At 43.9% G+C, this 24,486-nt stretch overlaps 1 protein-coding gene across 1 annotated transcript in view; it reads left to right on the forward strand.

The window, feature by feature from the left end:
• The first annotated feature begins 1,418 nt into the window (after nucleotides 1-1,418).
• ARR3 (arrestin 3) overlaps nucleotides 1,419-24,486 on the forward strand; it is a 30,340-nt gene continuing 7,272 nt past the window's right edge. Inside the window, exons 1-13 of the mRNA XM_056859720.1 lie at nucleotides 1,419-1,493; nucleotides 6,909-7,020; nucleotides 10,242-10,286; nucleotides 11,356-11,555; nucleotides 12,420-12,479; nucleotides 14,842-14,909; nucleotides 17,141-17,276; nucleotides 17,588-17,672; nucleotides 18,342-18,414; nucleotides 19,142-19,279; nucleotides 19,390-19,473; nucleotides 21,804-21,827; nucleotides 22,557-22,613. Coding sequence (XP_056715698.1) covers nucleotides 1,419-1,493; nucleotides 6,909-7,020; nucleotides 10,242-10,286; nucleotides 11,356-11,555; nucleotides 12,420-12,479; nucleotides 14,842-14,909; nucleotides 17,141-17,276; nucleotides 17,588-17,672; nucleotides 18,342-18,414; nucleotides 19,142-19,279; nucleotides 19,390-19,473; nucleotides 21,804-21,827; nucleotides 22,557-22,613 — 1,157 coding nt within the window. The remainder of the gene's footprint in view (nucleotides 1,494-6,908; nucleotides 7,021-10,241; nucleotides 10,287-11,355; nucleotides 11,556-12,419; nucleotides 12,480-14,841; nucleotides 14,910-17,140; nucleotides 17,277-17,587; nucleotides 17,673-18,341; nucleotides 18,415-19,141; nucleotides 19,280-19,389; nucleotides 19,474-21,803; nucleotides 21,828-22,556; nucleotides 22,614-24,486) is intronic.

Below are 24,486 nucleotides of genomic sequence, written 5' to 3' on the forward strand. Positions count from 1 at the left end.
CTATGAATAATGGATAATTAAAGTGTAAGTTGATAGGGCTCATCATAACCTCTGGAAGCAAGGTACCAGTCTGAAAGTTAGATTTCTCCCCCTTAACCTACTTTTCAATAGCCACACCTTCCATGCACAGTCTCTCTCTCTCTCTCTCTGCAGTCAGGTCACAGCTGATTTATGACAACCCTGTTGGGTTTCCAAGGCAAGAGACGTTCAGAGGTGGCTTTGCTGCTGCCGGCTTCCACATCAGGACCCTCGTGTTCCTTGGTGGTCTCCCTTCCAAATACTAGCCAGGGCCAACCTGTTTAGCTTCCGAGATCAGGCTAGCCTGGACTACCCAGATCAGGGCACAGTTTCTCTAGTACAGTGTAAAGTATAAGTGCCAAGTATAAGAGACTTATTATTGTGTCTTAAAAGCACAAAATTAATATTCACTTTTAAATAAAGATTACAAAAAACTGAAGAGTAAGAAGGAAGCTCTACTCCTTTTTTGAGCATACCACTAATAGCACAAATATGGGCTATTAATTAAAAAATATATATGAATGAACACAACATGTCAAGAAACTATTTTCACACATATACAACTACCAAGACATTAAGGTGGAAAAGGCATAATTTAAAAGATGGAGGGAGACCTAATAAAATAAGCACATAGTGAGAGCGAGTGTGGTGTAGGGGCTAGAGTGTTGGACTAGGATCTGGAAGACCCAGGTTCAAATCCCCAATCTGTCATGGAAGTTTGCTGACCTTGGCCCAGTCATACACTTTCAGCCTAACCTACCTCACAGGGCTGTTGTGAGGATAAAAATGGAGAACGGTGTAAGCCTCTTCGGTCCCCCTGTTGGGGAGAAAGGGAGGGGGGTATCTATCAATGAAGCAAATAAACAACATATTGTAGACCTAACCAGTAAAGAATGCAGGATTGTGATTAGATGACAGCAAATCAGGTTAAGGAGTAAAAGTGCTGTTTGTGCATCCACAAGCACAAACGCCATGAAGAAAAGTCTGCCTAGGTGCAATTTTGCAGAATTTATACAAAGCTGCTACAATAACATTAACTGTTTCCCAATATTTCAGTGGATCAGTAAATGTGCAAAGAACTGTCCAGTACATTCAAACATACAATACCTATAACAAAAAAACCCTGATACATATTAATTAATTCATGTTACTGATGAATTCAACATTTAATTTTAGTAGGGCAGGTCTAGAGGAATTTCTTTTTTTAATCATACAAGTGTGCCATTCCATGCAAAGCTGCTCCAGTCTAAACTCATTGATTCCACATAAAGTGCAGTTACTCCAGTGTAAAACCATGGACACATATAAGCTCCAAGATCCGCTAAAAACCAACATAGGCAAATCACAACGTTTAAGTTCTCTGCCCAGGGTCTCCCCCCTGACACCCAGGTCGTACCGCCATGGCGGGTGGTCCACCTCCTCCCTGCCCTCATCCTTTGGGAGAGGAATGGGGATGGCGGCTACTGAGCTCTCAAGTGGGGCGCCCACTTGGAAAAGGTGGGGAGGCGAGACTAGGGTTGCCAGGTCCTTCTTCGCCACCAGTGGGAGGTTTTGGGGATGGAGCCTGAGGAGGGCAGGGTTTGGGGAGGGGAGGGACTTCAATGCCATAGAGTCCAATTGCCAAAGCAGCCATTTTCTCCAGGGGAACTGATCTCTATTGGCTGGAGATCAGTTGTAGTAGCGGGAGATCTCCAGCTAGTACCTGGAGGTTGGCAACCCTAGGTGAGATGGAGGTTACTGGGGCGAAGGATGGAGGCAGGGAAGGTTCCACTGTCCACCCTTGGGTACACCTGAAGCTGCCTTATACTGACTGAGACCATCAAGGTCCAGGGTCTCAGGCAGAGGTCTTTCACATCACCTACTTGCCCGGTCCCTTTAATTGGAGATGCCAGGGGTGGAACCTGGGACCTTCTGCATGCCAAGCAGATGCTCTGCCACTGAGCCACGGCCCCTCCCCATGCTTGGGGAGGCGGGGACTTCACACACCCACACCTGCGGTCCTCTCTTGTGGTGGCGGGAGCGGCGGGGGGGGGGCTTGGGCCTGGAAGGGACCCGCTATCTGAGGCCATCTGAGCCTATGCAAAGTGCCTCCCTCAGCCTCAGCCCAGTGCCTTCGAAGGGCGCGGCAGTGCTGCCTCCCCCCTCCAGCTCGCACACCCAGCAGCTGCTAGCAGTGGCCATCCCAAGCGGCCGATCCCGGGCATCACGTGGTAGACGCCCCCCGCCCCAGCAGAGGTCATTCCAGAGGCCAGGTGCCGCCCCAGAAAATGCCTGGCCTCTGCTCTCCACACACCCCCTCACAGAGAGCAGAGCTTGAGAGGCAGGTCTTAAGTGGCAAGTTGGATAGTACAGAAGGAGGTGGTCCTTCAGGTACCCTGGTCCCAAACCATTTAGGGCCCTAAATGCGCCTGGAAACAGATGGGGCACCAGGGGCAACCGTCGAAGCTCTTACAATGCAGGAATGATGAACACAGAGTCCCTCTTTTTACATCTGGGGAGCCTGAGGAAGTTTTCCACTGTGTGTGTGTGGGGGGGGGGGGCTTTTTTAAGCATGGGAACTAGCAACTTTTTTTCATTTGTGTGTTTACCTTTTCATCTATCTCTTGGACTGATTGTACAATGTCACTCAACTCAGCCGCACTGGGAAGTTGCACAACTTCTGTTGTTTTTGAATATTACATGGCTTACTGAAGCTTTGCATCTGAATTCTCGTGTTGCAAATCTCCTGAAATAGGTCAGCTGACAGGATATCTGTTGAGCCCCCTGTAATTTTTTTCCATTTTCCCCCTGTAATCTTTAGATTTTGAGCCCTTAGCCATATTGTTAAATTTAATATAACAATCAGCTTTCATCAGTTATCCTGATCAAAATCCTGCATCATAGAGTGAAATGTTAATGCAATTCTGAACATAGAAATCTTTTTGCTGCACAATAACCATGGCCTCCTGAAGTCTAGAGTAAAAAAAAAAAAATTCTAGGACATTGTTAGTGTCATGCAAAGACTCTTAAGAAATTTATATTGATTCCACCAGGGCTGATGCCTGTCTGTGAGACTCCAGCACCTCGTTGCATTTCTTTCATAAGGAACTTTACTCCAGACGTAGTCGCGAGTTTAAAAGTTTTATTTAAGAAAGCCAGCGAGTTCAGTAGGTCCATAGAAACATAAGGCTAGAATACAGACATGGGGAAACACCGGTACATTTATAGGGTACATACAATAGGATTGATTAGGTTCAGGGCATAATACAAAAGAACGAGGTGCGGCAGAGTTGTCTTGATGGCTCAGATACAAGGAAACAATATGGAAGGTAACTGCCGGTAACTACTCATTGAAAAACCCATACATGAAACTAACCCGTGAAATAGCTAGGTGATTTCCAGGGCTCCCAGGCATTGTTCCGCGGGACCTGGAATACACTAACAATTAGCCGGGCAGGTCTCCATTGAGGGGTAGATGCGGAGGGGAGGGGCAGAGGCAGAAAGCCAGAAAGCCTTAGCTGACACGGTCCAATTGAGATTTGTGGGAGCCTGATATTTTCCAGACAATTTTTGATTTTGTCTACCTATGCCAACACCTCTCAAATGCAAGTTTTGTAGTAATTTACAAATAAATAATTATTTTCCTGTTTTTCTGAAAGAATAATTCATGGGGTGAAGATAATAGAGTTTTTTCTTCTTGCCCTATGGTATTAGAACTCAGGGAGCACCCAAAGAAGATGATCGGCAATAGAGGCAGGATGGGCAAAAGGAGTGAATAAACTGTGGAATTCACTGCCAGTGGATATAGTGATGACCACAAGCATAGATGGCTTTAAGGGCAGGGGGCTTAGCAGATTCAAAATGAGGACAAAGCCATGAGAATAGGACTAACCATAGTGACTAAGGGGAAACTCCATATGCAGAAGCGGTAAACCTCTGAATACTAGTGCTGGGAAGTAACATCAGAGGCCTCGGCCTCTATGCATGTTTTGTTGGTCCAAAAACAAGATATTGGACCAGTTGGACCAGTGGACCGATCCAGCAGGACTCTTCTTATGTTCTTTTCCACCCCAAAGAAGGGGCAGAGGCCAACAGAATTTTACAGGTCCCCCCCCCCACTTGGGTAACGAAAAGGGTGAGGTCTGGCCTAGCTGCGCTCTTGCTCCCTCAGCCACATAATCTATGCCAGTTTATTATTTCTCTTGTTTTCTTTGCCAGAACTTCTATTGCATTGACTGAAGATGTCCAGTGGAGCGAAGTAAGTCTTCTTATTCTTTTGGAATATCTTATTTTAGCCCCATGAAAGACACTCCAACCACTGGAAAACAAGATACAGCTGCCCTTGCTCACAAGCTAACTTGTCTCTGACACCCTGTTCATCAAGTTCCTGTGGTTTCACTATATGAAATTATATTATATGAATATATGTTTGACCAAAGCATTTCCCTCATTCAGCTACCTACTACGTTTCATCCCACCCTTCTCCCCAAGAGCATAGAAGAAGAAGAAGAATTGTTTTTTATATGCCAACTTTCTCCACCACTTAAGGAAGAATCAAACTGAGCTGCCCACGTACCCCCCCCCCCACTCGTTTCTCTTCAGATCCAAACAGTATTCTTTAATGTTTAACACCAACTTGATAACAATAGAACCGGATACAGGAGAACTGTCTTGGTTCTTATTCTATGTTAATTCCAATTTACAATCTTCTGAGGCTTTTCTGCCAGCATTCTCATGGGGAGGGAAATCTCTTCCCAGGACTTCAGTGTAGCAGCCCCCTTCGTGGGCTTGGCCTTAAGGCTGGCTGAGGTCAGGCTGCGGGGTGTGTGTGTGGGGCCGGCTCTCTCCACGGCTCCTCAGCCCTCCCTGCTCTACGGCTCTGTCAGCCCTCAGGCTCCTTCCACCTCCTGAGGGAAGTCTTTGCTGCAGATATCTAGACTTCAGCCCTGTGCCTGTTTTCTGAAGTCCTTCAGAGTACTGTCTCCTCTTGCTGACTAAGTTAGTTATAGAAAAGGGCCAGAGTCCAGTAGCACCTTAAAGACTAACACAAATATTTTCTGGTAGGGTATGAGCTTTCGTGAGCCACAGCTCACTTCTTCAGTGCTCACGAAAGCTCATAACCTACCAGAAAATATTTTTGTTAGTCTTTAAGGTGCTACTGGACTCTGGCCCTTTTCGACTACTGCAGACAGACTAACACGGCTACCCACTGTGAATTAAGTTAGTTATAGTTTGAAGGGGGATTGAAACTCTAACTAGCGATGGACTCTTATCAAAGTTTGCTAAAGGGGCTGATAGGATTGCTACATTCTCCAGTGCTGTCTGAGACCTTTTATGCAAGGGTTGTTTTTATCACACTCACCCCTCACCCACCCACCCCGGACTATTTCAGGGCTTTGTTTTCATTATGCACATCTTTTCCGACCTTTAGAAGTCATTTTGCGCTCTCCCATGTTTTCCCCACGTTTTCTGGTGTTGTTTCTGGTGGCATCCAGAAAACACAGGGAAAATGCACTGATCACCCATCTGCTCTACTCAGTGGTAAATTCTTGTTAGCTGGTTCTAGGAGTTTCCAATGAGACCATTTCTTATGTAACTTAGTGTTGGTACAGGGAAGGCTGGTTTGTTCTGGTGGCAACTCACCATAAACATACCAATTGTCTTTCTCCTAGCTAACTTTAGAAGTTTGCTCTGTAGCCTAGCTTGGAAAGGTATGTTAGACTTGCATCTGAGCATAAGCAGAGTGTGTCAGATTTTCTGCGTTGTAAATTTTATTCAAGTTACTTGAGGTATAAAGCATCCTTTCACTACAAAGGAAAACTGACAGTATAATACTTCACAAAAAGTTTGAGCTGCTAATTTTTCTCCAAGTCTTTTTTTCCTTCTTGGTTTTATTTTTAGAGTTTATAAGAAGACCTCTCGCAATACAAAAGTAAGTATACAGTGCGCTATATGAACAGAAAATAATATAAATATACAGGGGTGCCTAACTACATCTTCAAGCCAGGAACAAAAATGTCACTTGTTTATTTTGGCCTATCCATACAATCCCATATATTTATTGTCTTTGGGAACTCACCTGAAGTCTGCAGCACAAGTCCTTTTCAACATTGTCTCTGGATACTTATAAAGTCCAGTCTATGCAACCTTTTTTCGGATGGCTTAAAGGTTTTGGTTTGTTAAGGCAGTATTGTGAATATTTAACAGGTGGGTTGTTATAGGATTAGGCAAGTAATGACCTTGATTATTATCATGAACTTCATTAACCCGACATGGTGAAGAATCCAATGTGTTTTTACCTTTTGAACATAATATTCATATTCAGAGCCCTGTACACATGTTGGCAGGAAAACCAGGAGTGGTGGATATACTCTTTATTAGAGCTGCTACTAAGACGAGCTCCAGCATGCCACTTAAAATGGATCTTCTAAACTGCTCCAGTACATCTGTTGACTGGGAATGCTCAGTTTGAAGGAGCAATCAGGAATGTTCCTGGACAAAGGGGGGGGGGTGTTGCTTATCCATGAGCTGATCACCCCAGGCAGCTGTCCCATATCTCTGGAATCAAATTCAGAAATGGGGCAAAGATCTGGATTTAAATTTCCTTGTGACATACAAACAAAACAAATCGCTGGCATGACCTTAGGGGAGGGGCTGTGGCTCAGTGGTAGAGCCTCTGCTTGGCATGCAGAAGGTCCCAGGTTCAATCCCTGGCATCTCCAGTTAAAGGGACTAGGCAAGCAGGTGATGTGAAAGACCTCTAGCCTGAGACCCTGGAGAGCCGCTGCCAGTCTGAGTAGACAATACTGACTTTGATGGACCAAGGGTCTGGTTCAGTATAAGGCAGCTTCATGTGTTCATGTGTGTACATAACAAAATTAATGTATAAAGCATTATGCTGAGTAACATAGCTCATTTTTTTATTTTTATTTTTTGCCTTCTGCCCCTTCTTGGATACCCAGTTAACCATTTACCTGGGGAAGCGAGATTTTGTGGATCATGTGGACTCTGTGGAGCCTGTGGGTGAGTCTTGTTTTATATGGCAGACCAATGTGCATAGGGCTGGTCTACTTGTTTAATGTATTCTCGAACCGGATTGAAATATGACACTGATGGAAGAAAAGCATTTTCCCATGGGACTACACTCTTGCTGTGCATCTCATTTAAACTGGTTCATTTACAGAGAGATAAACAGGTGTAAGCTGCAGTACTGGAGTCAAACGTTCTGTTCACGACCTGAGTTCGATCCCAATGGGAGTCGGTTCCAGGTAGCCGGCTCAAGGTTGACTCAGCCTTCCATCCTTCCGAGGCTGGTAAAATGAGTACTCAGCTTGCTGGGGGTAAAGGGAAGATGACTGGGGAAGGCACTGGCAAACCACCCTGTAAACATAGTTTGCCTAGTAAATGTTGGGATGTGACGACACCCCATGGGTCAGGAATGACCTGGTGCTTGCACTTTTACCTTTTAAACAGGGTTACTATACTTCATGAATGTCTTTTGAAGGGAACACATCTGTGTTCTCGGGAGTTGGGTGGGTGGGGAAAAACCATTTTGTTTTATAGATTCTCTATTTACTGTTCTTTAGCTTTTGGGCTGGGGGCTAAATCCTTAAATTTGGTTTGTCTGGATTTTTTTTTTTTTTTAGCCACTTCTTTGCTATTTGTTGAAGTGCCTGGATTTTAAAGTCCCCTCCCCCCAGTTTAAGGGTTCTGTTTTTAATGTCTTTGAAGTATCTTTGTTGCCTGGTTTTTTAAATTGTGGGAGTGGTTCTCCTAGGTTTTAATTTTTTTTGTTTTTCTTAAAAAAATTATTCTGTTTTGGTTTTTAAAAGGAAATGTGTTTGCTTGTATGATTTTTTTGGATTGTTTGGCTTTAAAGATGAATTTCTTTGATTGTGTCTTCTAGTTTAATTTTGAACTGTTCTTTGAACAAGCATTTCTTTGCTGTTTTGTGTGTTTCTGTTTGGTTATTGTAAAGACTTGCTTTCTCTCCAGTTCTTCCCCGCCCCCAGATACCCTCACCAGCACTCTGCCCTACTAAAAGCTAGAGCAGAAAGTTCCCTTTTTTCTTCCCCCAGCTCCCATTAAGTGGGATTTTATTTATTTTTTATTTATTTACAAAATTTGTATCCCACCTTTCTGCCCTTACAAGGGCCACCAGTGCAGCTAACAATCTAAAACATACAAGATAAAATCACATTTTTAATTATTAAAATCAACTCCCCAAATCATTAAAACAATTTAAAACAAAACTGAAATACATACAATTCATAAAAGCAGCAATTAAAATATTGTTTTGGAATGAGGGATCATTGAGGGAATGCCAAAAGGGAAAAAAAAGCCTTCATCTATTGGTGGAAGACAGCAACAGAAGGGGACAGACGAATATCACTGGGGAGTAGTGTTGCCAACTGCAGGTTGGGAAATTCCTCGAGATTGGAGGGTGGAACCAGGGAGGGTGGGTTTTCAAGAGGGGGGTGGGATTCAACAGGTATAATGCCATAGAGTCCACCCTTCAAAGAACTTTATAAGCATGTGAAAAGGAAACGTTTTCCTGTACCCAGAAAAAGTAATTTCTTGGGCAAATCTCTTCTTTAGAACAAGGAGGTGGGGAAGGACAGCACCCACCCCGAAGCTGTCTCTTATGATCTGGCTCTGAGGAAACCTGGCCAAGAGGTGTATGTGTGGAAAAGGCCTGAGTGCAGACAAAGGGCCTGCCTCTCTGTTACTCCTGCTGGATTTATCTGCTGCCTTTGATAACATGGACCATGCCATCTTGTTGAGATGCTTGGAGGCAGAAGGGGGGATGTGCGTTCACATTATTCCTCTCAAAGGATTACTACTGGAGACCATTTACCAGTTTGGGACCTATTCTGTGTGGGTCCACAGCGTAAAATCCTCCAAGCTTTTCAATCTCTATGCAAAGCCCTTAGGCCAAATCATTTGTAGTTTAGGAGTTGGCTGTCATCAATATACTGATGATACTCAGCTCTATGTATCCTTATCCGAATCTCCTGGTGATGCAGTAGAGGTCCTAAACTGCTGCCAGTCTGCTGTGGTTAAATGGCTAAGAGTGAACAAGCTGAAACGCAATCCTGGAAAGGAAGAAATTGGGAGACTTCAGTTGGCGTGGAACGCCACAGCTTAGCTACTATCAGGAGCCAGAAGGAGCACTCATATCAGTCCCATTCTGCAGTCACTCCATTGTCACTCCACTCAGTTACCAGGCTCAATTTGAGGTACTGGTTACCACACACAAAGCCCTTCATGGCCTTGGTGCCTCATAGGTGCCGGACCACCTCTCCCCTATGCTCCGCCATGACTGCTGTGCCTTCTACAGGTGCCACCCTGCCAATGGGCAAAAACATCATTTGCCCATACACAGGCATTCTCTTTTGTGACCCCACCTTATGGAATGGCCTGCTGAGGTCAAAGACTCCCACCTTTTTGGCTTTCTGCAAACTATTCAAATCTGAATTACTTACGAGGGCTTCTAGCACAGGAAATAGGACTGTACTGTAATGAAATGATCAAGAAAGAGGCTCAGGGTAAAGGGTTAGAAACTATAAACTATACAACAACTCTCAGTTGCTGTAAGTAGGTTCCTGCTATGTAATTTGTCCATCGTTTAATGTGTCATATTATTACTTATGCTTTGCTTCTCTGTTTCAATCTCTGCTTGGTTCCTGATTGTTGGTTGTCTGTGGAATCCACCTTGAGTTCCAGTGAGAAAGGCAATCAATATATAATGTAAATAAATAAATAAACCTGAGTCTTCCTGACTAGTAATTTAAATCAAATCCTCCCTGATTGCAGTCTGTACTACTGTTCAGTGTATGCATTATCTTTTTCTCGCTGCATTTACTACTTTTAAAATTCCATTTTCTGCAATGTTTATTGTATGATGCCCTATGCTTTTTGTTTGCATTTATTCTAATTTTGTAATCCTGTGACATTGTTTATTGGATGACTTATGCTGTTTGGGTGCATCGTTGTATAGTTTGTTTAGGTTGAGTCTCCCCAAGAAAGGTGGGCTATGATAATAACAGCAAGTGCAAAGGGTCCGATTGGTTGTCATGCAGCTGCATGTATTCATGTCTGTTCATATCATTGGTCTGAGGACCAATGGCTGACATGAGCTTCATGGCTGACGTGGGATTTGAACACAGCAGTACGAATCCAGTACACGTTGTGCGGGTTCTCTGTATTGTTTCTTTGTCTGATCTTCTCATATTTCTTTGCAGATGGGATTGTCTTGATCGACCCAGAGTACCTGAAAGACAGAAAAGGTTGGAAAAACAAACATACACATATTCATTGTGAAGATGTGAATATTTAGAAAAGTATCCAACAAATGGTTGGATCCCTTGGACTTGACCCAAACAGAAGAACCAAACCCACAACCTTTTCTCCTTCTATCCTTCCATTCTTCATTCAAATTAGTTATAAGCATAAAATAGAACTGTCAGAAATACAAGCATGCTGTAATATTGTGACAGGACAGCTGGTCAGAAGGAGCTGTCAATAACTGTCAGATCCAGAGGATCTGGGCTGATGCAATGAGACAGTAATGGCCTGCAACAGCAGAGTAAACTGGATTTAACCAGATAAGGCCAGAAAGGTGATGCAATGCTATGGGTGTAGCAGCAGGTGGCCTGATGCATATCTGATGTACATTATGTATATAAGTGTGTAGCCTCTAGGGCTCTGTGTTGGGGAGTTAATGAGGGCCAAGCTGGAGGCTATGCTGGAATGTGTTACAGTTTGGACGTGTATGCTGGAGATTTGATGCACTGTAAATAAACTAAGCACTTTTCTAGTAGTCAACGTCTGGTGGAGTGTCTTGGGACAACTGACTAAGCACGCTGAACTCGCGATAAGAACTGTGTTCCATTTATTTTGGAATGTAATAACAACAGTAGCACTTTTTTGCAATGACAGAGATTTATTTCAGTAACCCTTAAAAAAATTGTGCAACATGGACCTCATATGTGAGGTTTTGGTAACACTTGTAGAAGGATTGCTTGTGATAGTGTTTGAACACAAGACTGCCATCTCATACTACAGACTCTTACAATGCTATCCTAAGCAGAGTACAACCTTCTAAGTACATTGAATTTAATGGGATCTGTTTAGGATTGCACTATTAACCACTATGCAGACTATTCCATCATGACAGTATTACTTTGGTGTCTGAATTAAGAAACTTCTAATTCTGAACTCACTAATGTTTCTTTCTTTTCACTCCCTCATCTCTCTACATCCGCCTCCTTCCCAATGTCCTGTCCTGCATTGTCTCTGCCCATCTTCCTCCTCCTCTCTGTCCTATTGAATTATTTCCCTCCTACGGTGACCTAGTGTTCGTGACTCTCACTTGTGCATTTCGCTATGGCCGAGATGACCTGGATGTCATTGGACTGAAGTTCAGAAAGGACATCTATGTCCTCAGCACACAAATTTTCCCTCCTGTGCCGGGCCAGGCACCCAAGACTCTCACTGTATTGCAGGAAAAGCTGCTGAAGAAGCTGGGAGAGAATGCCTATCCCTTCACTTTTGAGGTATGGAAGACTCATTATATGATCACAGACTTTCCCCATCCCTCTGCAACTTCTTCATTTCTTTTTAGGCACAAAGGTTTGATTTCTGTTTTTTAAATAAAAATTCCCATAGGATTGTCCTAGGACTGCAGTACTAAGACACAGTGCTAAAACTTTGATTTGATCAATAGAGCAGCACTTCTCAGACTTTAGCAACTTTAATATAGCTTTTTCAAGGGCAACCCGCCCCTCCCCTGGACCTCTCACTGCCCCCCCCCCCGTATGATGGGCAGCCCCCTTCCGAATGCTGCATGGAGGCCCTTGTCCTCCGGCATCTTCAGAAAATACAGCGAGAGCCACATCAGCAAGTTTAACATAAATGTATGTTTGCTGCCTATTCCTGGCCGACCTCAGAGGGCAGCTGATTCTGTAGGGCCAGAACTCAAAAGACCTTTATATTCTACTCCATCTAACTCCCTAACACATATGGGAGGTCTAACCCCTCCCCCTCCCCCCTTTTTATTACCATTAGGGGGACATCTACACCTGTCCCCCTGACTGTCGCTGCGTGGTACACTCGGTGGGGCACCACTGGACATTTTTGTCCTCCATTTTTGTTTTTAGGTCTTTAAACTGATGTTTTTAGGGGTTTTATTCTAACATTATTTTTATCTTACTGTGTAAGCCTCCCTGAGCCTGGCCTTGGCTGGGCAGGGCAGGGTAGAAGAGTGATAAAATAATAAATAAATAATCACAAAACCAATTCTGCCTGAAGTTCGAGGCTAGTGGATAAGACGATACATGTTCTCTTAGTTTGCTGCAATAAATTCTGCTACTTATTTGCTTGTTTATTTTTTTGTTTGTTTGTTTTATATGTGTTCTTAGATGGCAACCAATTTGCCCTGTTCTGTCACTCTCCAGCCAGGGCCAGATGATACTGGGAAGGTAAATATGGCCTATCTTGTCTTAGTCTTGTTTCCATTTAAATAATGTTAACTAAGGCCATTAACGCATGAGAGTTTTGTCTTGCGATTCTCCCTGGAATGTAGCGAATGTTCCTTGTCCAAATGCACAGACTCAGCGTTGCAGCGGGACCAACCCACTTTCCCTGGTTCGCCAGTCTTTCTGTTTTCCCGATTTAAAGTACCGCTGCAACGCTGAGTGCTTCCTTGTGCATGTGAGCGAGTTGACTCTACTTCCTTCCCTTAAGGAGAGTTTTGCCGCCCCCTTGGCTGGCTCTCGCCTCGCCACTGCTGCCTCCTGCCTCCGTGACCCTTCCAAGCCGGGGGCCTGCGGGGTAAAGGAGCGCGGAGCCGGTGGAGAGGCAGTTCCTTCTGGCACCTCTTCTGCGCCCCCTCAGCAGGCTGCCCATCAGCACCCAAGCCGGATCCTACAGGGTGGAGAAGCGCGGAGCCGGTGGCTCCTTCTGGCACCTCTTCTGCGCCCCCTCAGCAGGCTCCCCACCAGCTTCCAAGCCGGGACGGCAGGGTGGAGGAGCAGACTGGTGGCGGCTCCTACCAGAGTGCCTTCTTCCTTGTCCCATGCGTTGGTTTTTTTGAATGTGCGAGTGAAAATCATGGGACAGAACAGGAATAAACAAATTGAATACCTTGCCATGCATTAATGGCCTATGTGACAGGGAGACCCAGGGTCTTGCAAAACACATATGGGAGGTCAGAAACATACCTTGTTTCCCTCAGAGATAGAAGCCTCTGTCCCAAGGTCTGCTCTCTGTGTGCCTGCCTGGAGAAAGGAGGAGAACCACAAGAGCCCGCTTTTTCAGCCATTGCAACACATCTTTGGAATGCTCTTCCCCTCCAGACTCACCTCCTATGTGCTTTCATTTCTATTAGACACTAGGCCAAAAGAGTTCTTTTTCATTTGGATTTTTACCTGAGAGAATCCATTTTTTTATGCTGTTTAAAATGGTCTTCTGACCTGCAGCCTGTTTTAGGAATATCATTGTGGGCTGTTGAATGTTGCTGTAGGCTGCTGCTTTTACACTCCTGCTTTGTTTATATAGCTTGGTTTTTTTAAAAATTCCTAATTCTTAATGCTTTAATGTTATAAAACGATTTTGATTTTGTTCTTGTTTTGATTTGATTTTGTTTTTATTTTGTGAGCTACTTTAAAATACACATGTGTGTGTGTGTGTGTGTGTGTGTAAAGTGCCGTCAAGTCACAGCTTGATAGGGTTTTCAAGGCCAGAGACCTTCAGGGGTGTTTTGCCATTGCCAGCGACCCTTCAGGGTATTCCTTGGTGGCCCCCCATCCAAATACTTGCAAGGGCCAACCCTCCTTGGCTTAATAAACAGCTAAACACAAGGGTATAATTTAGGAAGGAATGGCACTGTAGCTTTTCATTTAGAGAACTGACCATTTACAGAGCACATGGGATCATGCCTCAATCCACTGTTTAGCCCACACTCTGTGGGTAATTTATGCATCCTTGGGCTATAGCAGTAATTCTTAATATATGCCAGGGAGGAGAACTGTTGATATGACACCAGCAATAAATTAAAGGAAGTCATTAAAGGCTCATCTGAGCCCAGACAGATAATTAAAGGCTCATCTGAGGCCAGACAGATACCCTCTTTCTTCCTCTCTGCTTGAGTCACTACTCAGCAGTTTCTTCTATTGAGGTGAATAAATCTGAGGCATTTTCCCATCAGGTATGGGACAGCAGAACTTGCTACCCTCAAACATGGGTGCCCACAGCATGTGTGCATCAGTCAGTACTTTTCTTATGCTCTCATCCAATCAGGAGGCGTGGTGAGATCAATAAAGATTTCAGCTGGGAAAAACAAAACAAAAAATGCAGGGCAAGGGTGCTCAAAGGGAAGAAAATCCTTCCTATTAAAAGTAGTAATTTTGGCTTGTCAGAGGGAAATGTGCCACAATTTTAATTCAGAAAAAGAGCTGCAGGCTTGGGATATCTTCACCACAAACCTATGCTAGTTAACTGTGATGGTTTCTTACTCACTGTCGAAATCCTATAAAGTGTAATTTGGTGAAAACACTTAGAATTTTTTGAGATCCCTGAAACACACATCTGCAGCCTGGCAGTTCTCGTGGCTGACAGAGGAGAAGGATTGACTGTAACACCAGTAAAAGCCAGGAGTTTTCTGGTCTGCTGCTCATGGAACAGGTGGTGGGTTAGAGAGGCTTGGCCTTGCTGGTTATTTGGACTCAGATTATCCTGCTCAAGATGTGTATGTGTAACTGCAAATTCTTAGGGCCAGTTGTTACATGGGGAACAGTTTGTCTCTAGACATTTGTAACCTTTCTTCTTATGGGTTTTCCGCAGTCTTGTGGTGTCGACTTTGAGGTTAAAGGATTTTGTGCTGAAAACTTGGAAGAGAAAATACATAAGAGGTAAACCTCATTTCATAACAAAATTTCTGCTATTGGGCACCCAGGAGCTTCTGAATCAACATCAAATGTTCATTATCTATTAACTCTAAAATAGCTGTGTTGATCAGTTATTTAAAACAGACCCAGAATCAGGGAATTCACATATGAGCATCACCACACATGCAAGACATGAACCCTTGTCCCAGAGGATCTTTTAAGTTTTTTTGAATACAAAGCTTGGGCTGTAGCTTAATATTCCTCTGCGGAGGAGAAATAACAGGGGGAAGGAAAGATACTTAAGCAGAAAGTAACTTTATTGTCCTTGCTAAGAGGCAGACTCCAAGAGACAGTGGTTACAGGTTCATCCCATGTCTGCTAATGGTGTTTTAAAAGCATTTGTAGTTCTTAAAAAAATGTTGCAAGGCCCTGACCCGGATTCACTTCATGGCACAGTGAGCCCAGGAACCCTTGTGCATTTTGGCCATAGAAACATGCCTGTTTTCGCCCTTGAGAAGGCAACTGGGTGGGGACGAGAGCTCCTGGGGCCACTGTGATGTGCACCCAATCTGGATTGGGGCCTTGCAGCAATTTTTAAAGAACTACAAATGCTTCTAAAATGCCTTCAGCATGGGCCCGAAGCAGTCATCGTAGTGTGGTCCTAAAATACATAATAGTGTTGTATATTGGTTAGAGCGCCAGGTTAGGATCTTGGAGATCACCACTCTGCCACAGAACCTTGCTGGTTGATCTAGGGCCCATCACATACTCTTAGCCTAATCTACCTCACTGGATTGTTGTGAGAATAAAATGGAGGTCAGGGGAATGATGTAAGCTGCATTGGGTGCTGATTGGGGAGAAAGGTGGGGGTATAAATGATGTGAAAATGTGTGTGTGTGTGTGTGTGTGCATAAACAAATGTAAATAGATAGCAACACAAGACTTGTTCAGTGATAAAATTTACTTGGGATAAACCAATAATCATTTATTTTGCAAGAGCCTAGTTTCTAATTGCATACTTAAAACTAGTGCCCAGTTATGGTTCCCTCATAGCTGTTCCACAGAAAAAAACACTCCCAAGGTGACAAGAAGATTGCCAGGTTGCCCCCATAAAGGACACAAAAATGCAAAGGGCAGGAGGGAGAGAGGGTATGGATAAAGAAAGCCAAGACATCTCTAGCAAGGGGAGAATTGGGAGGGAAGGCAATTGGAGGCCGAAGGACTGTAAAGCCAGCTGGCAGAGGATGTGGGGATGAATGGGAAGGAAGGAAGTGGGAAAAAAGGCAGAAAGGCAGAAGCAAGAAATGAGATAACACTGTGCCTGCTCTTGAAGAGAACATTCAATTGTTTCATGTCTGCAATGAAAGAAAGTTTGGGAGCAGAACCAACTACAAAATGGTAGTGCTTAGGGGAAGCTTTTTAAGCACATTCTACCTGCCACAGGCTTTTCAGATCCCTCATGGGGTACCCGTAGATTGATGCTATTGGCTGGAGTCCCTTACATTTTTGTTGTGATTGGAAGATTTTAGTTTTTTTGTGTGTGGGAGGTACATTTAAATGAGGTAATCAGAAGGTAATTTATTTGTTTGTTTGTTTAAAACATTTGTATGACAAATGATCCCAGTACTTCTCACCCAGCACCACTACACACGCCATTTGCCTTTGCTTTTGTGATAGGTAAAGGTAAAAGGGTACGCTGAAATAGACTTCTTGCTGATTTACTTACTAAAGACTTATTACGACATGACATATTTGCAAACTGGAACCCACTTCATCAGATGTAAGAAGTGGTACAAATATAAAATTACAAAATTAGAAACATGGTTTGAATCAGGGTCATATGGGAGGGGGGCAGGTGAAATCTTTGTCTGGGGGCCCATGCTGGCTCTTGGCAGCCCTGTGTTTTGGGATTAATGGAGAGGCAGAAATTTAGTTTAGGTGACATTCAACAAGAACCCATGTAATAAGAAAAAGTCACTAACTGGGTATAAAGGCAAATATAAGATAAGTCATTTGTATTTTGAACTATATTCAGCTTTTCCTCAGTGGAAATTTAAAGCAGTTACAAAGTCAGACTGCAGAATGCATCTTACAACAATTTGGACTCATTAACTCTTTGGAATAAACCTGCCTTTGTATCTCAGTACTGATAATATTGTTTGGAAAGCCAAGGAATCACTCATAGTTATCAACAGCCTTGGAGCATGTCCATCTGTGCAGATACGGTATGCTGAGATGCTTTTTTTTCTGTGCAGGAATTCAGTGCGATTGGTGATAAGAAAGGTCCAGTTTGCACCAAAAAACCCAGGCCCTCCAATAAAGTCTGAGATTACTAAGCAATTCATGATGACGGATAAGCCCCTGCATCTTGAGGCATCGCTGGACAAGGAGGTCTGTTGTGTGTCTGGCCAGCTTTTTCTGGAGTCCGTTAATGTTTTCATCTCATGGCCACACCTCCTCTCTTCCTTTGATCACTATAGATTACAGCACTCTGCTTTAAGTTTATGCTTCAACCTTCTCCTCAAACCCATTGCTTTTCTCCTGCTTAGCACCTATCTTTGGTTCTGGTCCACAGAAGCTGCAAAACATTCTTCTTAGTTGGACTTGTTTTGCAGAAACAGTTTCTGCAGGACCATTTGGTTGGTGTTTTGTCATTTTATGTAACTACATATTTCTTTGACCATAATCCACTGTTATTTCAGATTTATTACCATGGAGATCCAATTGGAGTTAATGTCAAAATTAACAATACCACCAACAAAGTTGTAAAGAAAATTAAGATATCAGGTGAGGGGGAGCAACAACAAAACGCTGGCAATGCAAGTAATTAACTTGTTTACATTGTGGGTGAAGGTAATTCCGTATGCTTGTTCTACATCTCATTTATCTTTTCTGCTTTCTATTTCAACTTGACCTGGAACTCACCTACTACATATTGTTCTCATCCCTCATCCCTAGCTTGATATGTCATGATAAGTTTTCTGGCTCAAATAGTTCTTGTGGTCTGCTATATTTTCATCTGAATCTGTGGTGGTTTAGCAATATGGGTAGCAGTTCTTAGTACAGCTATATTCCACACATTTTTGACTTCTTAAAGCCATTTAAGGTCTTCATCTTGTCCTGAACCTACTCTAAACTCCAAATCTATTGCTAGTCAACATCTTCAGGTGACTGGAACTTAAAGTCAAGCCCTAGTACTTATTTGAGAAGGAAAACAACCTTTTTGTGCTGGAGGAAAATAAATAGAGGATCGTATTTGATAGATGAGATGGAAAAGAAGCTGGCTGGTTAAGAGCTAGAAAGCTCATAATAGACCACCATTTCACTAGTATAATATAATATAATATAATATAATATAATATAATATAATATAATATAATATAATATAATATAATATAATATATCTTCTGGAATTCCTGGGTCATTGCTGTTCTCCCCCTCTCTTTCTCTGCTTAGTTGAGCAAACAACAGATGTGGTTCTCTATTCCCTGGACAAATATATGAAGATTGTATGCACTGAGGAGATAAGGTAAGTGGGAGACGTTTTACCAGAGTTAGAAGAAGGGAAGAAAGGAAATAATGGGGGCGGGGGGAATGGAAAATCGGATTTTTATAGGGACAAAGGAAGCCAGTCCCAGGCTCCTTCATATTTGAGACTTTATTAGAAGACCAGGGTAAATCTTTTCCTAATGAAGCTATAGCTTGGTCCAAACAGGCACTCTTTTGTTTCATTTCTTGTCCCCTCTGCAAACCCTCACGATTTTGTTTTTGGGGGTGAGCAGAACCTCAGGAATATTACAGGGGGGATTGTCTTCAGAATGGAATGATTGGATACAAGTCACACTTCAACAAATTCAACAAATGATATCCCATAAACACACAGTTCTAAACATCTGGCAGACAAAAAATTAAAAACATTATTGAAAGATCCTAGAAAATAAAACAGCTTTGCGCCTTTTCTACAAGATCTTTCAATGCCTCTGGTAGCCTTTGGAATTTTGCAAATGGAGTGGATTTGGTTGTTTCTCTTGGATGAGTTCAGAAAGGTCATGACCACTTAGATAAGATTGCCAGTGTGAAGTCTACCTGCAGGGTGCATGTTAGTTTCTACTCACCAGTTATTTCCATGTAGGAAACATTTATGTGTGGTGGGTCCTTTATATACATATAAAATCCCAGATATTAAAATCACCAAAATGTTTTGGTGTATAGCATCTCACAAGCATCAGGATTTAGGAGGTTGTTCTCCTTTTTAGTGAGAATGTGGCTGCCGAGTCGACTTTCTCCAAAAGCTACTCTGTGACCCCCACACTAACCAACAACCGAGAAAAACGTGGCCTGGCTCTGGATGGCAAACTCAAGCATGAGGATACAAACCTAGCTTCCAGCACCATGTAAGATAAATGACTTCCCTCTCCATCACTGCCTATTGTCTATTATTCTCTTTACTATGTTCAGTTTCCCTATCTTTAAATAACACATATCAGTCTCTCCCCCTCTTTAGTCTGAGGCCTGGAATGGACAAAGACGTTCTTGGGATTCTTGTGTCCTACAAAATCAAAGTCAACTTGATGGTAACCAGAGGAGGGTGAGCATCTTTATATATTGTTTATCTTCATCATATATCTAATAGCCAATTGTGGGTCCATCTGCAGATACTTAGATCCATGGATTGGGCCCATGCTACTATAAAACAGGTATTTCTGGAAACATGGAGGACTCCCCACATATGCAGAAAGATCTGAAAACATTGAAAAATATATTGGGGAGTTTAAATGTCTCCCACTGGGCGATTTTATACCTCCTGACTTGCATGACTCACCCAGTCCTGGCTGCTTGCTACTGTTCAACAGCAGCCACCCCATGAAATCCAGTGTGGTGTAGTGGGAACAGTTGAAATGTTGAATTTGTCTGTACAATCTGTGTATTGACAATGTTGTATCCTGTATTGGAGCCTTAATTTGAAAGACCATACACAGCTTGATCTCCTATCAGTTTGAGAAAGAGACTGTATTTAAATTGGATAACCTTATGTGCATATAAGAGAAACTTGAACTAAATGGAACTGATGAAGAATACAGAAACGATCGTCTTCCTAGCAACTTCTATATGAAGACTTCCTTGATGCTTGGCTCTTTAACTAGCATTTTGTACCTTGGACTTTGAAAGAGTTTTGTATTATATTTTGTGTTTGTTATATGCTAATTTGTACACTTGATACACTGTGATACACTTTGTCACACTTGTGTGTTGTCCGTTATATCTCAGGAATTCCAGCAATTCCTGCACTACCTGGCAGTTGGCAACCCTACTTGGGATGCATAGCACAAATGGAGAAGTCCATCCTGAAGAGATGGAATTACTTGCTTCAGCTGGCCAGGGAGCATTTCCATGCTGTCATGGATTGCAGAGTGCCCTACAAGCCAGCAGTGGTAGAGGGGTTCCCCAGCACCGATGCCACCCTTCAGAGAGTGATCCCACCCGTCATCGTTGGGAAAGTGGGATCAAGGTCTTGTCTGCCCATGAGGGTAGCTGCCATGCATGCATGGCCCCTCCCTCATGCGGCCCCCACTCCACAAAGGCTCCTTTGTCCTGTGCAGCTCTTTAATTCCTAGCCCTGTTCTGGGGACTCGCAGAAGGGCAGGTTCTACTGATGCTGGCCCATTGGCACCCCCTGCTGGTAAACCTGAAACCTCACCACAGATGGAGGGAGAGATGGCGAGAGGGGCCTTGTCACAGGAACAGAGGGTCTTGCTGTGCTGTTGGGTGCCACCATGGGCCGACCATGGCAACTCCATCTGCCCCAGCCCCATTTTCTGTGCCAAGGCCAGCCAGGAGGAGACTGAAGTCAGTGACAGTGGGGCCTCCTCTGTGACCCTGTCTACCAAGGGGCCTGAGGGCAGAGGGGAGGTTTGGGGAAGGAGACTCCTGTGGGTGCTTGATGTGCTAGGCATGTGGTGGCTGGGGCCTTGTGCAGCGGATGTGCTGCTCCGTGTTCTTTCCCCTTCAGAAGAGATCTCTATGACATTTCTTCCAGCTGCCCTTGAGAATCTGCGTGTCCTGAGCCTGCCCAGTGGGAGGAGGGGTCTGCTGCCCTCAAGGGCTTGGGCATCTACAGTTCCATTGCAAGTGTTATGGCAAAGGGGCTCTCGCAGCCAGCAGACTCCACCTCTGAAGGTGGGATGGATGAGGTGGGGACGTGGCTCCTGCTACTGGTCAGGTGGTGGCTGCGGCTCTGCAGACACAGCTCAGGGAGGCATGGCCTGGCATCTCCCAGTGACGTGGGGGAGCAAGGAGGGGGTGCCTAGGCAGGGGTGCCTGGCCCAGGCCTCAAAGTGGGAGGGGAGAACTGCATCCCACACAGCACCTGCTGTGGACACTCAAGGCCATGTTGCTCGATCAAGGGGGCAGCAGTACTGATAGGGTCTGGTCAAGGTGCACACAAGCACTTACAAGCTCCTTGACCCGCTGCTGGCCATTGTGAGTGGGGTGGGTCAGCAGACGGAGTGGGTCGAGGGATGGTGGCAGCCCATCCCTCCTACGCTCTCCAGGCATCTGTGTGGGGCCATCTGCCTTGCCCTCACAGCGTGGTCCTTGCCTATGACAGTGACATCACCGGAGAGTCCAGTAGTGTGGCCAGTGATTCTGGGCCCTCAGCGGCACTGGTGGCTCTCCTCGGGATGCCGACTGGAGGCGCTGCCATTCTGCAAGCAGTCTACTGTGGTTGCTGCCACCAGCCTCAGGACTGAGCATTCCATGTCAGGTGGTTTCCACACTAGCTGTTGTGTCTGCAGTTGTGAAAATTGCCAAACAATACACCTGTCTATTTAGTATGGATGCCTTTATGGTCAGAGGACTTTCGGGTTTCTTGCATTCTACTGTTATCTAATGTGAGTGTTTTTTGCTTTTATTTACCAGCATCCTGGGAGATCTCACTTCAAGGTAAGGACTGATGGATGTCTGCCATATTTTACATGAAAGGCTGCAGAGCCTCACACGTTAATTATACATTTATTGAAATATTTATTTATGAAAAATACTTGCTAACATATCGTACTCAGCATTTAAAAAATCCAACAATTTCCAGTAAGTGGTGTAATAATCAATAAAAAAGTTGAAGTAGAGATCTTTTGCAATACTGAGTAAAACAGCAGTTTAAAAATATACCCCAGCAAATAGAAACATCCACCCAAACAATAACAAAATCTGAATTGAAAAACGTGAACAGCAATCTGAATATGCCCAAACAAACCAAAAAATCTCAAATTAGTGCTACAGGGCATTTAATTTGGTATTAAGCAAAGGGTTCTGGGAAAGGCATCCCATAGCCACATTATTATAACATTACTTTTTATTGTATAATACATGGGATTTCAATTGCCAGAAGTTGTATGTACTGTGTGTGATTGTATGTGTGTGTGAACCTCTGATTTCGACGCACATGGAAGGGACTGTAAAGGAGAGGCATTTGTTATGCCGCTGACTGAAGCCTTTCATGTGGAAATGCTACAGTCCCCTCCACACTTCCTTGGGAGTCAATGCCATTGAATGTATGGGATTTACTTTGAATAGATGGGCAATAGGATCATGGAGGGAATTAAAACTCCTCCTGCGTCCCATGCGATCTACAGGTAGTTGATTCCTGCTCACCTCTGTTCTTCTCTCTTTCAGTGACATCGGGGTGGAGCTGCCGCTTATTCTGATGCACCCAAAACCCAAAGACAGTGAGTCAAGCTGACTGAGTGAACATTATTTTATATTTGTTTATTCACAGAATTTATACCCTGCCTTTCTGCCCCTATCAGGGCCTCCAAAATGGGTTAAAACATACATAAAACATACGTAATAAAAACATGTTTTAAAACCCACTACAGGTTGAATAGCCCTTATCCGGAATGCTTGGGGCCAGAAGTGTTCCATATTTCGGATCTTTCCGTATTTTGGAATTTTTGTATATACATAATGAGCTATCTTGGGGAAGGGTCCCAAGTTTAAACACAAAATTCATTTATGTTTTATATACACCTTATACACATAGCCTGAAGGTAATTTTATACAATATTTTTAATAATTTTGTGCGTGTGGGGCATCATGTGGAACCTGCTGTTGGCCATTTTATTACCCTTTATGGTCACTCAAAAAGTTTTGGCTTTTGGAGTACTTGGGATATTGGATTTCCAGATAAGGGATATTCAACCTGTAAAACCAAATAAAAACACATCATTTGAAAATTAAAACCAGGAACTCTGTGCAGGATTTGGAGTTCCTGGTTTCCGCCCATGCCGATTTCACTAGCAGAAATGGTGATGGGGGAGGGGGGAGGTATATTGCGCCCTTTTCTCTTGCTCCACAAAGCCTTCCTAGGGCATGTGGAGCTAGAGAAAGGGGCCAAAAGCCCCCTACCACAGTTTCTTCTTGCAAAAATGGCACAGAAGAGAAACCAGAAGCTCCTTCTTCCCCCTCCCCAGCTGTGCCTTTTGGCCTTTAGCTGAGCTATTTCTCTTTCCCCTTTGAATAGCTTCTCAGTTCTTTTCTCACACTCCATTTCAGTCTAATGGTCTTATTCTGTGTGTAGGGTTGCCAGGTCCCCCCTCTCAATTGGCGAGAGGTTTGGGGGGGGGGTTGAGTGCTAAAGCAGCTGTGGCGATGCGATGCTTCAGCGGGTAACCCCAAAAGTGGCGTGCACATGGCGTAACCCCATTGCGTGCACATGGCATCACGCAACTGTGGCTCCAGAGAGACTAGGTGGATTGGTGGGCAATTGCCCGCCAAAACTACCCACCTGGCAACCCTATCTATGCGATACCTCAGAATTTGGGAAGCTGTTCCTACCCTCCCACCATCGTGCCTGATGTATTTAGAGCAGGGGTCCCCAAGCTTTCTGGGTCTGCAAGCACCTTGGGAATTCTGGAGGGTGAAAGCACAGAATAGCTGCCATGGGAGGTAGAGGCCACATCCACACAGAGGAAATCCAGTTGCAGGGAACAAGAGGAGTAATTTTTAAAAACACAGTGGGAAAGAGGAGTGAGAAAGAAAAAAGAATTTATACTGTGGTGGCAGCTACTGCCAGACCTACGTTATTTCAGTCTGAACAGCCAACCAACTCTCCAGTGGTCAGTCAGCCCTACTGGGCAGGAGCCCCCCTGCCCCCCCCACTTCCTGAAACACTTCCCGTGGGCACCAGGAAAGGTCTCGGTCAGCACCATGTTGGGAACCTCTGAGACAGATGATCTATTCTTGAATGGGACCTAGGACGTTTCAAGTGCTCTGGATGCAATTATATGTGTGTGACCAGTATCTGCTTCTGTCGTTCCTCCTCTGCCTCATTTTGATACTTGGATTCACAGCTACACCAAGGTAAAAAAAACCAAAAAAAACCCCCACTATTTCCCAACCTGTCCTTTGCAAGCTGCTCAATAGACTAATTGTGGATATGAAAAAGCCACTGTTATAATAATATGTGATTATGTAAAGATTTTTTCTTCCAGAGTTATAGGGGGAGAGGGAATCGGAAGCATTCTGAACAGTTTTTTTAAAAATGAAATCCATTCTCTAATTTTGATTCCCACAACATTGTTGAGTATAGACATCGTTTCAGAAA

The sequence above is a fragment of the Euleptes europaea genome, chromosome 13 (assembly GCF_029931775.1).
Source record: "Euleptes europaea isolate rEulEur1 chromosome 13, rEulEur1.hap1, whole genome shotgun sequence".
NCBI lineage: Eukaryota > Metazoa > Chordata > Lepidosauria > Squamata > Sphaerodactylidae > Euleptes > Euleptes europaea.